Source organism: Piliocolobus tephrosceles, chromosome 14 (genome assembly GCF_002776525.5).
Source record: "Piliocolobus tephrosceles isolate RC106 chromosome 14, ASM277652v3, whole genome shotgun sequence".
Lineage (NCBI taxonomy): Eukaryota > Metazoa > Chordata > Mammalia > Primates > Cercopithecidae > Piliocolobus > Piliocolobus tephrosceles.
In genome coordinates this window covers 2,657,706-2,673,025 of record NC_045447.1, presented here as the reverse complement: position 1 = coordinate 2,673,025, position 15,320 = coordinate 2,657,706, and the positions used below count along the sequence as shown (strand labels likewise).

Genomic DNA, 15,320 nt, shown 5'->3' with positions numbered 1-15,320 from the left:
GCCTGCTGGCCAGTCTGGGACAACTGGGGCCAGGTTGCCTGGGGCCAGGCTGAAGGGGTAGCAGGCATGTGGTTGCTGGCCTAGTGGAGTGGGGTGTGTCCAGTCCCCTGAGAGGCATGAACTGTGAGCCCTGGCTTGTCCTATCTCAGGAAGCCTTGGGGCAGGGCTGGTGGGTGCCTCACCCACTGGCCTGTGTGTAGGGCAGGGGAGTGGAGACAAGGGACAGCCTCGCAGACCTCGGCATGAAGCGGAGCTCACCGCGCTCACTCCTGGATGCTGGGGACCCCACATGGGGCCTGGGAGGCTTCGTGCCGAGCAGGGCCAGGGCGAGTGCCCAAAGCATCGTCACCTGCTTGCGTGGCTGAAGGGTGGCCCTATCCTCGAGTGCGGTTGTCACCCCCTATCTGGCCCAGGCACAGGAGGGTGCATGCGCGGAGATCTCCCAGCGGGCTGTGCTGCTTTCTCGGGCCCTGAGGGGGCCAGGCTCGGCTCAGTGCCCCCACATGGCTCTGCGCGTGGGCTGCCTCCTACAGGCACCTCTCCTGTGCCCAGGGGCACTGAAGGTCCAGGCCCCCCAGAGCCTCCCTGAGTATCTGTGCCCCACCTGGTCCCAGAGCCCAGGCTCTCCATCTGTCTGTCTGCCGCCTTCATCCGTCCGTCTGTCTGTCTGCCGCCTTCATCTGTCCGTCTGTCTGCTGCCTTCTCCGTCTGTCCGTCTGTCTGCCGCCTTCTGGTTGATGTCCCTCTGGTTGTGTCCCCAGGCTTCCTGTAGAAGATTTCAGCCTGGACTCCTCCCTGTCTCAGTAAGTGTTTTCACAGGAGGGACTGTCTTGGTGACAGACAAGGGCTCTTAGAGGCATAAGAGCCCTTGTCTCTGGGGCCCCTCAACCCAGCATCCCCTGCAGCTGGGCCAGGGCCACCAGCACCTCCCAGCACCCACTGGTGCCTCTGGGTCCCGGGTGCTGGGACTGGAGATAGGACAGTGAGTGTCCCCCCTTGGAGAGGAGCCTGAACTTGGGAAACGGGCTCCCCAGAGGCGGGTGCTCCGTAGCCCCTGCAGTGGTGGCCACGGCCTCAGGAGAGGCAGATGACAGAGCAGGGGCCCCTGTCATGGTATTTCCCAGGGACAGGCAGGCAGGCAGCTACTGGGGCCCCGGGCTCTGGCTCAGCCCACCTTGGCTGCCTGTGCCAGTCCAGCCCCCAGGAGCTGGGATGCCCTCTCAGAGGCTGCGCCACTCCCCACTGAGCCGCTGGGGCTCTGCCATCGGTGTTTCCTGACTTCGGCTAAGATGTAGATCAAATGGAAGAGGCTTTGAGGCCAGGGCAGCCAGAGCCCCTCAGAGCAGCCAGGCCCTGTGCACTCCTGGGAAGCCCCCCGCCACCATCCGCCTTCAGCACGGTCTCCAGGAGGGGCCCCAGGCTTACTGTTCCGTGCACAGCACCAGCAGCAGAAACCACCGAGCACTCAACACTCACGGCTGCTGAGCATCCAGGGGCCGCCCGTCGCCCGTGGTGGGGTCTATTATCATCCCAAAAGAGTCCTGGAGGCTGGGAGGCCAGTGGCCACCCCCTGGGCCTCCATCTTCCCAGCCCAGGGCCCACGGTGCAGAGGGTGACGGATGTGAGACAGAAGGCGTGCCCACCACCCAGGGCTCTCCTGGCGCCACCCCAGGCTCCGAGGAGTCAGGTCTCAGACCTGTGGGGGAAACGGATGCGTCTGCAGCCACCCAAGGGGCCGAGGCTATAGTGTGTGCCCCCGTGGCACTGTCTGGACACAGCAGATGTTCCTGGACCCTTGGAGGCCCAGCTGGACTCACCCTTCACCCCTGAGTCAGCCTCACCTGGGTCCCTGGCCAAGCCATGGGGGGCCCCAGAGGCCCAAGGGTATCAAACGGGGACCCCAGGGGGATGGAGCCATGTGTCTGCCCTTTCTGGGCCCTTGGGCGTGTCAGATGCTCTGTCCAGGCTCAGAATAGCTGGCCCCAGGGTTGGCAGTGGGCCTGAAGCCTGCCCTTTCTTCCTGCCTGCCTGGTGCCGGGGGCAGAGGCCTGCGTGGAGCTCCCAGGCACCTGCCTAAGAGCCAGCCGGCACCCAGCCACTGACAGAGAGGCAGCTCGGACCTCGGCCCCATGTGAGTGCAGGGCTATGGTGGGCCCTGAGGCATGTGCCTGGCAGCCTGGAGCTAGTGTGGAGCTTCCCGGCATGGCCATCTGTGCAGGGCCACCTGCCAAGAATCCCTGGAAGGCCAGTCCCCCAGCCTGCAGCTGGCCTGCCGGTCAGCAGGGAGAAGCGTTGCCTCCCGGCCTCTGCCGACCGCATTTGTCACAGGGCAGCCGGCACTTGCCTCAGAGGATCCTGTCTTGCTGTGGGGGTGGGCACTGTAAGAGCCCTTTTGCAGCACAAGGGCCTCCTCAGGCAGAGCAGTGCTGTGAGCCCCCGGGCACAGGCAGGCAGTGGGCATGGGTGCACACGGGGCCCAGGCCTGGCTCAACACCAGCCATGCCTGGCCGGGGCAGAGCTACCACCTGGGGACAGACTCCCCTGCTGCCTCTATGGGGAGCCCCAAGGACCCAGGCCCGGCACTGCCTCTGACCTGCTGCGTGATTGGGGCAAGTGCGGGCCTCGGGGAGCCTCGGGGGGCTGCAGCGGGCCTCAGCTGACCGGGAGCTGCCCTGTCCTCACGGTGCCAGGGACAGACTATTCGCCACAGGCCAGTGCCGCTGACGGCTCTCCTAGGGCCGGGGCCAGGATTTGGCCTGTGGATTCCTCAGGGACCGTGGCCTCACCCCAGGGAGTGCACGAGGGACTGAGGCTCCCTGCTGCATCCGGCACCCCCTGGCCAGGCCTGCCTGTGCGTGCCCGTGAGTCCCACCGGCCATGTGCCTTGTTGCTGGGCTGTAGGCCATGGGCAGTGGTGGTCCCTGGTGTGCCCCGTCCTCCCCGCCAGCCAAAATGCAGACTGGCAGAGGTCAGACGGGCCCAGCCCCCTGTGGTGCGTGTGTGGATGCGCCCCTGAGCCTGCCTCCCAGGGTGGAGGTCGGGACCTGCGGCCGGGGGTCCAGGAGTGCCAGGGGTGGACTCTGCTTGGGAACAGCGATGTTCCCACACAGATGCTGCCGTGAGCGCTCGCGTGCTATCTGCCTGGTGAACAAATGGGTGAACTGATGAGTGGATGAGAATGGACACAGGAAGTAGATGATTCTACCCTGTCCTTGCCCATTGGCCTGGGAGCCCACGTTTGCAGGCAGGTTCTTCCCAGCCCTGGGGGCGGCTCCCACCTCTCAGGGCGCTCCACCGAGCCCACGCCCAGCTCCCAGGAGCAACTCGCCATAAGCCGGTCCCTGCTTTCCCACAGACCAGGCCCTGACAGGAAGCGGAGAGTGCAGCCCCACCCGGGGTCCCGCCTCTGCCCGTGGTCCACACTTGTGGCGTCATAGCCTGGGAACCACAGTGAGTCGAAGGCCTGCACTGTCTCTTCTGGCCGATGTAGGTCCTGATGGTTTGAGCAGACGGGCGCTGGCCCCCAGTTGAGCACCGGGGCACTCCGGTGCCTGGAGCCTCCGAGCAAGGGCGTCGTCCCAGGAGAAGCCTGGGACACAGAGGCCATTGTTTCTCTCTCACCACAGGCAGAGCTCCTCCACCTGTCCGCTGTCCTCGGGACGCCCCAGAATTGGCCCCTGTCCTGGTTCCCCTTCCCCAGGGCGGAGGCCCAGGCGCTGGCAGGTGGAGGGGAACGGCCGGGCAGAGGAGCAGCCGAGCAGAGGAGCAGCAGGGCCCGTGTAGCCTCAGAGGGCTCACTGGGTCTTAGCCCTGGGCCTCTGGCTGCCAGGCCAGGAGCATGCTGTGACTCTGAGGAGCTAGCAGAGCCCTCCAGGCTACCAGTGTCCATGAACCTCTGGTGCAGCAAGGAAGCTTGGGCCACTCTGGCTGGAACCACCAGGCGGGTCTACACCAGCCGGGTCGGCCTGGAGCTGACCCCAGCCAGGCTTCTGCAGCCACAGGCTCCCTCCCAAGTTGCCGCTGGGTGATGCGTTAAGACAGATCACACCAGTCACCTGAAATACACTTCAGGGGAAAATGGATGGTTTTTATCTCCTTTTTGTGGTGGTGCTAGGAGAAGTGGGCGGCCACAGTTCGTTAAAAATTAAAAGCAGAGGAGGCGTCATTAATTTCTCTGGCATTGCAGGCTCTGGTTTCTCAGGGAACAGGCCTGCCAGGCCCCAGCGTTTCTCTGGCTCCATGTGGAGGGTGTCTTCCGTGCGGGTGGGCACTCCCCGCTGAGCTCTGTGGGGGGCTGCCCAGATTGGGGCCCACGGCCCCTGGGTGAGGGGACCAGGGTCTGGCGGGACTGTCTCCCTAAAGAGCTCAGTGCTCTGTTTCCAGGATGCCAGGAGGAGACCAAGGGGCCTCAAAGAGAAGCTATTGGGGGCACGACTAGTCCCAGGTCAGCAGTCCTCAACCCCAATGTGTCTGGGGAGGAACTTGGCTGTCCAGAAGCCAGTGAGGTCCTGGCGATGGGCACAGTTGCATTTCTCTGTTTCCTGGTTGTGGAGGCCAACACTGGCTGCACTGGCTTCGTGGTCTTGGCAGGCAGTTGCAGAGGCCCAAGGCCCAGAGTCCCAGCTGCCCCAGGTCCATGGGGAGGGAAAGGGAAGAGCAGAAGCTCCTGGGAGGCCCATGACCACTGGAGGGCTGGGGGTGTGGCCAGAGCTGGCTGGAGAGATGGAGCTGACGGGGTGTTGCCTTGAAGCGGAGTGTGGGATGATGGTCAGGGTGGAGCTGGGCACCCCCACCTAGGAGGAGTGGTCAGGCAGGAGCCCCAGGCCCGGAGGGAGGTCAGAGGGGAGAAACATTCTGAGGGCAGAGCTGCGGGACCTGCTGATGGCTCTGGTCTAGGGGAGAGGAGGGTACAGGAGCCTGAGGTCGGTGGCGGGTAGTTGGCCTGGTGCCATCAGGAATGGAGAATTCTGCCTGGGTGGGGCGGGGGGTGGATGCCAGAGGGTAGAGTGAGACTGGATGGCTGCCAGCAGAGCCAGTTGGGAAGTCGCCCCTGCGTGGTACTTAATTCCTGGGCTGGGTGGGGGAGAGGCACCTGTGGCCAGCCCTGGAGTCCCCCAAGGAGAACGGAGCGGAGAGGAGAAAACCAGAGCTCTGGGAGGCCGTGCTGAGCGGCCCAGGGAGGAGGGGAGATTCTGGGGCCTGGTCACCATGAAGGGCATGGTGAGGCTCCCTGCTGGACAGGAGAGGGTGGGAGGCAGTAGGGGCAAGTGAGGTGGGCAGACCCCCCCCGCATTGAGGCTTTTGCCGTGGAGGGCAGGACAGTGGTGAGGAGGCGGGCAGCGTGGGTTCCTAAGTTCCATGCTTTTAGGACCCAGTGGTCCCTGGGTGCCCCTGGCAGTGAGGGGAGGAGGGCCTTAGGAAACCCTGGGCTCAGCCCCCAGGGGCAGCTCCCTCCTCAGCTCTGCCTCCCCACTGACATGGCCAGACCAGGCCCAGCACAGCCTGGACCTCCAGCGTCCTGTCTGAGCCTCTCATTCAGAGAGAAAGACAGTGGGCAAGTCCCCCAAAGAGACCCTCATGCAGCGAGGGCCCTCCCCAGCCAGGGCTCCAGGCACACTGATGAGAGGCATGGGGTAGGAGGAGGGGCTGGGGGACCGAGCAGAGCTGTCTGCGCTGAGGGGTTCCAGGGCATGATGGGGCACTCTGGGGGCAGACTGACCCCCGATTAGCACCGGGTTCAGACCCCCCTGGTCTGTGAGAGGCTTGTCCCACCGCCTGGTTCCAGAGGCCCCAAGTGTGCCAGGTAGGGTGACCAACCTGCCCCAGGACTTGGCCTGAGTCTCCTTTTCAGCATGGGACAAGGGCACCCAGAGCCACGCGCCTCTTCCTGGGCCCTGGCCCTTATTTATTTATTTATTTATTTATTTATTATTCATTTTTGAGACAGGGCCTCGCTCTGTCACCTAGGCTAGGGTGCAGTGGCGTGTTGAAGGCTCACTTCAGCCTCAAACTCCTAAGTTCAAACGATTCTCCTACCTCAACCTCCCGAGAAGCTGGGACTACAGGCACGTGCCACCATGCCTGGCTATTTTTTTTTTTTTTTTTTTGAGACGGAGTCTGGCTCTGTCGCCCAGGCTGGAGTGCAGTGGCCGGATCTCAGCTCACTGCAAGCTCCACCCCCCAGGTTCACGCCATTCTCCTGCCTCAGCCTCCCGAGTAGCTGGGACTACAGGTGCCCGCCACGTCGCCCGGCTAGTTTTTAGTATTGTTTTATTAGTAGAGACGGGGTTTCACCGTGTTAGCCAGGATGGTCTCGATCTCCTGACCTCGTGATCCGCCCATCTCGGCCTCCCAAAGTGCTGGGATTACAGGCTTGAGCCACCGCACCCGGCCAATGCCTGGCTATTTTTTATAGAGACAGGGGGTCTTGCTATGTTGCCTAGGCTGGTCTCAAACTCCTGGCCTCAAGCGATCCTCTCACCTCTGCCTCCCAAGGTCCTGGGATTACAGGCATCTGTGACCGGCCTCTGGCCCCTTCTTGAGCTCTGTAACCAGCAGAGGCCACTGTGGCCACTGGGGCAGATCAAGGCAGGTGCTGGGACTCTACCAAGGCCCCTCCTGCCCGCCCACAGCAGCCCCACCACGAAGGCTGCTGCACACACCTGGTCCACATCACTTACCCTGAGTGTTGTGAGCTTTGGGAAACACCGAATATTTTAATCACTTTTGGAGATGTTGGGGTCACCAGCCCCGGGCCAGGCAGCGACATCAAATTCTCAGATTCGATTGATGGGAACCAGTGCCTGCTCAGAGGGGAAATGAGGCTCACAGCCCGCCCACTGGGTGTCACAGCCTCCTGCCCTGGTGGATGGTCACAAGGAAGGGGTTGAGGCAGGAACAGGGGGTAGGCTGGTGCTTATCTCCCCCCACCTCTGGACAGCTGCCCTGGGACCTCTGCTTGAACGCTGCCTCCTCCAGGATCCTTCCAGGCAGCACAGCGCTTCCTCTGGGCTCCCCTATCTGTCTGCCCTACTGTGTTGTGGCCCTCGCACTGCACTGGGCAGGGGGCCCATGCTGAGGAGCTCACCTGGACTGTGTGTTCTGTCCCCACACCATCCCTGAGGGAAGCAGGGCACCTCTCCTTGACCCCAGGGAGCAAGGCCAGGCACCAGAGGCAGCCCCCGAGGGCTAAGGCAGCCAACTGATAGGAGTAGACATCATGGAGATCACAGTGGCCATAGCTGGGAGCAGTTGAGGGTCCCATGGAGGACAGCCCAGCACCCCAGGGTACAGGCCGTTTAGTGGGACACGTGCTCCGCCTTCCCAGAGATGGCCGCACCTGCTGCAGGAACCCTGGCTCCGGGTCTCACTCCTGTCTGTCCTGCAGGTTGGCAGCATTGGAGTTTTCATCTCAGGGGAACATTAAACCCTGGCCCAGCCTGGCCTGCATCCCGGCACAGCCGGGCACTGGAGGCCCTGTGTCCAAGGCTGGGTCAGTGGGGGCAACAGCCATCCACCCCCAGGCTCCGTCCTACTCTTGGTGGCCAGCCTGGGTCATGGAGGTGGTGGCCACAGTAGGTGAACCACACAATCTCCCCACTCCACCTCACCCCACCTGCCACCCTCGGCGACTGGCACACTGTGGTCTCTTCTCAGGACCTGGAGGCCAGCGGGCTGGGTAACAGGCCCCATGAGCATGGGGGTTGAGGGGTGTCTGGGAACTGGTGGCTGGGGGCATAGGTGAGCCTGAGGGAAGGGGAGCAGCCCTGGCTGGAGAGGGCCCCACGGCTGGCCTGCAGGCTGGGTGCAGGGATGACCACTTCCCACCAGCCCATCTTCCCCGACAGCCCTTGAGGCTGCAGTGGCCCATAGCCATGGAGCACAGCCACCAGCGGCCTCCAGACAGAGCAGCTGACCATCAGCTGTGGACATCCTATCTGACGCAGGTCCTACGGTGCGTTCTCAGCACTTGCGGTGTCCTGAGCACCATGCCCAGGGCCGTATGGACAATCTCCTGGCAGCTGCCCTGCACCCACGGAGGCTTGGGCGAGGGTGTATGGAGTGGGTGCCGCACCCTGAGCCCCAACAGGGCAGCCTGGAGGGCCCAGATTCACAGCAGTGAGTGCCCAGGGGTGCAGGGAGGAATCTTGAGAGGAGCCGAGGCTGGGTCAGCTGTCTGTTGGGTGTGACGGACACCAGGGCCCTCCCAGGTCTGAGATGGAGGCAGTGGCCCTGCTGTCTTCTCAACGCCTGCAGTTGGAAACTTGGAAGAAGTCAGTCGGACTGGGGCTTCTGGCGTGTCCCCAGCCTGAGCCCCCACTGGTCCTGAGCCCCCGCGCCCTTCTCTGCTCCTCCAGGGTCCAGGTGGAGTTCTACGTCAATGAGAACACCTTCAAGGAGCGGCTCAAGCTGTTCTTCATCAAAAACCAAAGATCGAGTGAGTGGGGTGCCTGGAGGGCCACTCCCAGGCAGGGAGGTGTTGAGGGCGCTGGGAGCAAGGCTGGCAATGGCAATGGCAAAGGCTGGGGCTGTGAGCTCAGGGAAGAGTCCATGGGGTGGGAGCCGCCTGAGTGCTGCAGGGGGATTTGAAAGCAGGGTGGGGGTGGGGGTGCATGGTGAGTGGGGCATAGGGTCACCCCCGCTTAGCTTCACACTGTCTGAGACCAGGGCCTCTCCAGCGGGACCCATGGGGACACTGCCCTGCCTGCTGGACACCGGGCTGGGTGGGGCAGGACCATCCACAGGTGCCCGCAAGGTCTCCCGTGTGGACAGGCCCCGCCTCCCACCCCTCCATGCAGCCCCACCCTCCCCAACAGCTCCCTGCCCCGTTCCCAGCCAGAGCTTGGCCTCATGGCCCCCCAAGGGATGCAGGGTGAGGACTTGGGGGTTTTCCCAGGGGCTCCACATTCACCTGCCTGCTCCCCAATCCTCATCCTGACCCCCAAGAAGTGGAGTGGCCTCTAGAAATCCCCCACACCCCACGTTCAGGCACCTGTAAGGTGGGGCCAGGGACGGAACCTCTCGGAGGCTGACCCGGGAGCACCGGCCCCCAAGCAACGCGGGGCACGCAGGGCTCTGGGTGCAGCCGGGTGTGGGAGGGGAGCCCAGCTGGGGCCATCCAGAGAGCCCAGCCAGACCCGGGTGCAGGCCCTGCTCCCCGAAGCCCAGGGCTGGGTCAGAGCCCTGAGGCCGCTGCCCTCCCCGCAGGCCTGAGGATCCGGCTGTTCAACTTCTCCCTGAAGCTCCTCACCTGCCTGCTCTACATCGTGCGCGTCCTGCTCGACGACCCGGCCCTGGGCATCGGATGGTGGGTCACCTGCACGGCTGGGCGAGGGGTCGCGGGTCCCAGGGCTGAGCCTTCCTGCTGGGCCATTACAGAGGCTGATGGCGTCCCTGAGGGAGCTCCTGTGCCCAGGGCCTTGGGGAGTCCTTCCTTTCCCAGCGCCTGTCCCAGGATGGAAAAAGCCAAGGACTCAGTGCCCAGGCTCCCGCAGACGGCTCAGTGTAGGGAGAAGGGTCCCCATCGTAGACTTCCAGCTGTGCCCTTAACTGACCCCAGAAGGTCCACGGAAAGGCTGAAGCATCTAAGAAGGCCCTCCCTGCCCCCACAAGTGTCTTCGTGCTCACTTGAGCTTCTGCAGGTCAGGGAAGGGGGCGCCCAGCCCCCCAGGGAAAGCCCCTACCTGTTTCTGGGAGTGTCTTCTACCCCTCCTGGGTCCCAAGGAGTCCCCTTCCGGGGCCCATCCTCCTGAGGCCAATGCTCCAGGGACTTCCGGGAGAGGTGCTCGGGCAGCCATGTGCACTGTCAGGTCCTCACCAGCCTCGCAGCAGCCACCATGAGGGTGGGTGGGAACTTGCTCTCTCTGAGTCCTGTTCTGTCTCCTTCTGCCGTCGCTGCTTCGAGAAGTGGCAGCTGCTGGGATCTACTCTGTGCCCAGGGCGCCTTGGTGACTCCTGCTCCCTCTGTGTGGGTCCCAGGGGACATCAGCAGGGCCCTGAGGTCCTCAGTGCCTGATTGTCCTGAGTCATGTCTTTGGGGACCAGCGCCCAACCCCAGGCCTCTTGCTCTGACTCCCTGGCACTTGGATGCTGTGCTCTGTGTCCTGTTTCTTCTCTCCCCTCTCCTGCCTCGTTCCCCCATTCACTTGTTCTATCCTGCTTCCTGGTTTCCAGAAATCCTTCCTCTGAACGTCCTTTCAAGGATGGCATCTCCGGTCCTTTCCTGTTTTACATTTTCCCCATCTGCTGGGCCAGTTTCTCCCGAGCTCACATTGGGCCCTGATTTTTTCATACCCATAATCTCCTCAAATGTCTGGTGCTGTTTATGCATAAGAGTGCTCAGGCGCTGAGGGGCTCTGCAGCCACATGTGTGGTGTGGTTGTCACCATCCAGCCATCAGGGTGAACCCTGCCAGGATGTTGGTCCCCTCTGGCTGCGCAGAGCAGGTTCTTCCCTGGAGAGGAAGGCCTGACTGCCGGGAGCTGGCTTCTGGGAGCCTAAAGGTGTGCATGTAAACTTTTGCTCAAGCCCCTTTTCACCTGTTAACCCCATCGCGGGGGCCTGGTATCCCCAGGCCAGAGACTTACCCTCTCCTGTCTTTGTCTAGGTCAGAAGAGGGCAGAACCCACTAGGATAATTTGAGAAGGAGAACTGGGCCCTAACTGACTCTCAAGCTACTTTCCTGGGTCACCCCCCACCCCAAGTCCCAGGGGCCCCTGGGGCTTCTGGTTTCACCTCCCCACAGGGCACAAGTCTGTTGTGTTCACTGCCCATCCCCTAGCACAGCGTCCAGGATGTGGATGGGGGTGGGAAGATCGGTGGATGATGGACAGATGATGGATGGATGGATGGATGGATGCAGTGGATGGAGGGATGGGTGGATGGGTGGATAATGGATGGATGGGTGGATGGATGGTGGGTAGAAGATTGGATGGATGGATGGAGGGATGAGTGGATGATGGATGGATGGATGGATGGGTGGATGGATGGTGGGTGGATGATGGATGGATGGACGGATGGATGGATGGATGAGTGGATGGGTGGAGGGATGGACTTTGGATGGAACGATGAGTGAATGGGTGGAGGAATGAGTGGACGGATGGGGAGATGAGCAGATGGATGGAGGGATGAGTGGATGGATGGATGGACAGATGAGTAGATGGATGGATGGAAGAGTGGATGGATGGGGAGATGAGCAGATGGAGGGAGGGAGGGATGGATGGATGCAGTGGATGGAGGGATGGGTGGATGGGTGGATAATGGATGGGTGGATGGATGGTGGGTAGAAGATGGATGGATGGATGGATGGATGGATGGATGGATGGATGGATGGAATGGATGGATGGAGGGATGAGTGGATGATGGATGGATGGATGGGTGGATGGATGGTGGGTGGATGATGGATGAGTGGATGGGTGGATGGATGAGTGGATGGATGGAGGAATGAGTGGATGGATGGATGAGTAAATGGATGGATGGGTGATGGATGATTGATGGATGTCCAGATACTTCTGTGGGCATTGAGTTTGCAACAACCGCATTAAAAATCAGAGGAAAGTGGGTCAGTTGAAAGAAAAGACAAAAGGAACTGGTCATCGCCAGGGGCCTTGTGAGCAGTGAGGTCTCCTTGGTCAGTGACCCTGACATTGGTGATGGTCTGGGACAAAACTAGCGTGTTGGCCATGCCCTGGTCACTGTCGCAGCAGCTGGTTCCAGGTAGCTTGGGGGTCGCTTGTCCTCAGAAGCAGCTTAGGGACGTGCCTCTTGGAGTCAGCACCTAGGGATAGGAGCTTCCTCTCCCTGTCTCTTGAGCACTGTCCAGCCTTGTTCAAGGCAGCTCTGGCCTTGGGGAGGCCCTGAGTGCTCCCATGTGCTCTCTCTGGCCATGTAGTGCCCCTCCCTGGGAGCCTGTTGTCAACACAGGCAGAACCAGTGTGTTACTGTTGGGTCAGGGCTACCCCCAATCCCGCAGATGTGGGATGTACCCTCGCTCTCTGCCTGCTGGGCTGAGCAGAGGCCACCCCAGCCTTCCTCAGTTAGAGGCCCCCCTGCAGGATCTCTGCAGTGGGTGGGGAGGGGGCAGACTGCCTTGTCTCCCAGATGTGAGAGCTCAGACCCTTCCAGGATGTGGGGGTTAGCCCTGGGTGGGTGAGTAGGAGGACCCCATGAACCCAAGCCTGTGGCAACCCTCGGGCAGCAAGTCCTTGCAGTGGTGCTGGAGGGGCCGAGGCCAGGCCAGCGCTGTGTCTCTCCACAGCTGGGGCTGCCCCAAGCAGAACTACTCCTTCAATGACTCGTCCTCCGAGATCAACTGGTAAGTCCACACTCCAGCTCCCAAGAGCCAGGTGCTCAGAGGCTTGGGACCAGGGTGGGGTGGGATGGCCAGAGGCTCACACTGCCTGGTCCCTCAGGGACAATGCCCAGCCTCAGCCCAGCAGCCACCCAGGTTCCCCAGAACACATGTGCCCTTGGCCCTGGCCATGGTCAATGCTGGGAATGTCTCCTTCAAGAGGAGTAGTTTGAGAATTATGAGTTCCCAGCCAGTTCCACAGCCTCCACACGCTCTTCCTGAGCCTAGCGAGAGATGCAGGGAAGCCTGTCTCCTGGTGAGTTGGCAGCTTCTCTTCCAGTTCACCATCTTATGGCCAAGGAAGGCGGCTGCCCTGGGCAGGCAGTGAGAGGTGACTGCGGGTCAGCCGGGGTGCCTGGTCCAGAGGTTAAGACCTGTCCCCAGACCGTGCTAGGTGTGTCCCCAGTGCCCGAGCCCCTGTCCACATCAGGCGAGGGGCAGATGGCCCCCTGCAGCCATGCCCCGCCTGTTTATGGATGAGGAACCAAGGCTCAGGGAAACCCAGAGGGCTGTGTTAGATAGCCTGACCTCCCTGCTCTCAGGGACATTCATGGGAGCCCGGCTCCAGGGACCCAGGTGAAAAAAACAGGCCACCCAGGCTAGGACCCAGGCTGCTGTTGCCTGTCGTTGCCAGAGAGGAGAAGCTTTGCTACCCTTGGCAATGTCATGGGCTGCAGGCCAAGGCTCCATGGGAACTCAGTCATGGGCCCCAGCCTCACAAGAACTTCCTGGGGTGCCAGCCCACTGCAGTCCTGCTCCCTCCTCTCCTCTCTCCTTTGCTTCCCTTCTCCTTCCCTTCCCTCCTCCTTACGGTCCCCTCCAAAGGCAAGGTAGGCTCCTTTGGTCCAGCCCCAGTGAGTAGCACATGCTTGGGGCCAGTGGTTATGGCCCCAGCCCCAGGGTGGCTGGGGGACACTAGTGGCTGTGGTGCCCTACTGTGCTGCCTCTTTTCTCTCCCCAGGGCTCCCATTCTATGGGTGGAGAGAAAGATGACACTGTGGGCGATCCAGGTGAGTGCCCCACCCTGCCCCTCTCCCCACTGCAGTGGTGCTCAGTAAGCACTGAGGACCAACCCGGGCTCAGTAAATGCTCAGGACAAACCCAGGCTCAGTGAGCAGGGGACCTAGACTCAGTGAGCACTGAGGACAGACCCAGGCTCAGCAAATGCTGAGGACAAACCCAGGTTCAATAAACAGGTGATTCTGGCTCAGTGAGCACTGAGGACAAACCCAGGATTGGTAAATAGGGACCCAGGCTCAGTGAGCACTGAGGACAGACCCAGGCTTAGTAAGTAGGGGACCCAGGCTCAGTGAGCACTGAGGACAGACCCAGGCTCAGTAAGCAGGGAAACCAGGCTCAGTGAATGCTGAGGACAAACCCAGGCTCGGTAAATAGGGAAACCAGGCTCAGTGAATGCTGAGGACAAACCAAGGGTCAGTGAGCACTGAAGACAAACCTAGCATTTACTGACCCAGGCTCAGTAAATGCTGAGGACAAATCCAGGCTCAGTAAATGCTGAGGACAAACCCAGGCTCAGTGAGCACCAAGGACAGTCCCAGGCTCAGTGAATGCTGAGGACAAAGCCAGGTTCAGTAAACAGGTGACTCTGGCTCAGTGAGCATTGAGGACAAACCAAGCAATTACTGACCCACGCTCAGTAAGCAGGGAAACCAGGCTCAGTGAATGCTGAGGACAACCAAGGCTCAGTAAACAGGTGACTCAGAGTCAGCACGGAGGACAAACCCAGCATTTACTGACCCAGGCTAAGTAAATGCTGAGGACAAACCCAGGCTCAGTGAGCACCGAGGACAAAACCCGGGTTCAGTAAACAGGTGACTCTGGCTCAGTGAGCACTGAGGACAAACCAAGCATTACTGACCCAGGCTCAGTAAATGCTGAGGACAAACCCAGGATCAGTAAACAGGATACCCAGGCTCAGTAAGCATTGAGGACAGACCCAAGCTCAGTAAGCAGGGAAACCAGACTTTAGTGAATGCTGAGGACAGACCCAGGCTCAGTAAGTAGGGAACCCAGGCTCAGTGAACGCTGAACACAAACCCATGCTCAGTAAGCAGGGATCCCAGGTTCAGTGAGTGCCGAGGACCAACCTAAGCTCTACTGCTCTCCACACAATTTTCCCAGGGATCCCTGAGGGCTTCATGACCCCCTCTGTCTGCTTCACTGTCTGAATCTCTCCCTCCGCTGACCCATCTGTGTCCTTGCTGTTTTCCTGGGATGGAGAGTGCACAGGCCTGGCTGGCTTCTGGGTGGGTGACCTAGTTCATGACTAGGTCCCATGTCTCCATATGAGACCAGAGAGGGTCTCTCGTGCCCACCCCTATCATGTTCCAGAGGGGTCAGTAGATGCCTGTGCTGAGAGGGGGTTCCACTGAGAAAACCAGGTCCACTGAGCCTCCATCCCCATTCCCTCCCCACCGGGGCAGTGGGAATAGCCGTTCTCTGGTGTCTTCCGGAGTCTCCTGCCTCACCCACTGCACCTTCCATCCCACCCTGGGCCTAGAGTGGGCGGCCCAGGAGGACCAGGGTTTCAAGACTCCATCTGCCCTTGGCCCTGGTGGGGGTCAGCCAAAGGCCTTGGCAGCTAAGACTGTCCTGACATGGGAGTGAGGGTCAAGGCAGTCCCCCAGACACACGCCTGGTTTTGTGTGGTACCTGCCCACCGAGGCCTGTGGGATCAGGCCCTGCGCCGCAGCCCTGGCCTGCTCCAGAGCTCCTTCCCTTTCCTGACTCCCAGGTCATCGTGGCCATAATAAGCTTCCTGGAGACGATGCTTCTCATCTACCTCAGCTACAAAGTGAGTGCCTGTCCGGGGTGGCACCTCACAGGGGGTCCCCACCCTTCCCCACCCTTCCCCACCTCCCCTACCTCCCCCACGTCCCCACCTCCCCCACTTCCCCACCTCCCCCACCTTCCCCTACCTCCCCCCACTTCCCCACCTCCCCCACCTCCC

The 15,320-nt window shown here is 61.4% G+C and overlaps 1 protein-coding gene across 6 annotated transcripts in view; it reads left to right on the top strand.

The window, feature by feature from the left end:
• Positions 1 to 15,320, top strand: part of KCNT1 (potassium sodium-activated channel subfamily T member 1) — a 98,907-nt gene that overhangs the window by 37,492 nt on the left and 46,095 nt on the right. For 3 of the 6 annotated variants that reach the window (XM_023227730.2, XM_023227728.1, XM_023227731.1), the window contains 5 exons: positions 8,358 to 8,437; positions 9,208 to 9,307; positions 12,257 to 12,313; positions 13,311 to 13,359; positions 15,105 to 15,164. In XM_023227730.2, coding sequence (XP_023083498.1) covers positions 8,358 to 8,437; positions 9,208 to 9,307; positions 12,257 to 12,313; positions 13,311 to 13,359; positions 15,105 to 15,164 — 346 coding nt within the window. Of the gene's footprint in view, positions 1 to 8,357; positions 8,438 to 9,207; positions 9,308 to 10,606; positions 10,686 to 12,256; positions 12,314 to 13,310; positions 13,360 to 15,104; positions 15,165 to 15,320 lie in introns of all 6 variants that reach the window. The other 3 variants (XM_023227733.1, XM_023227732.1, XM_023227734.1) reach the window with 2 other exon arrangements.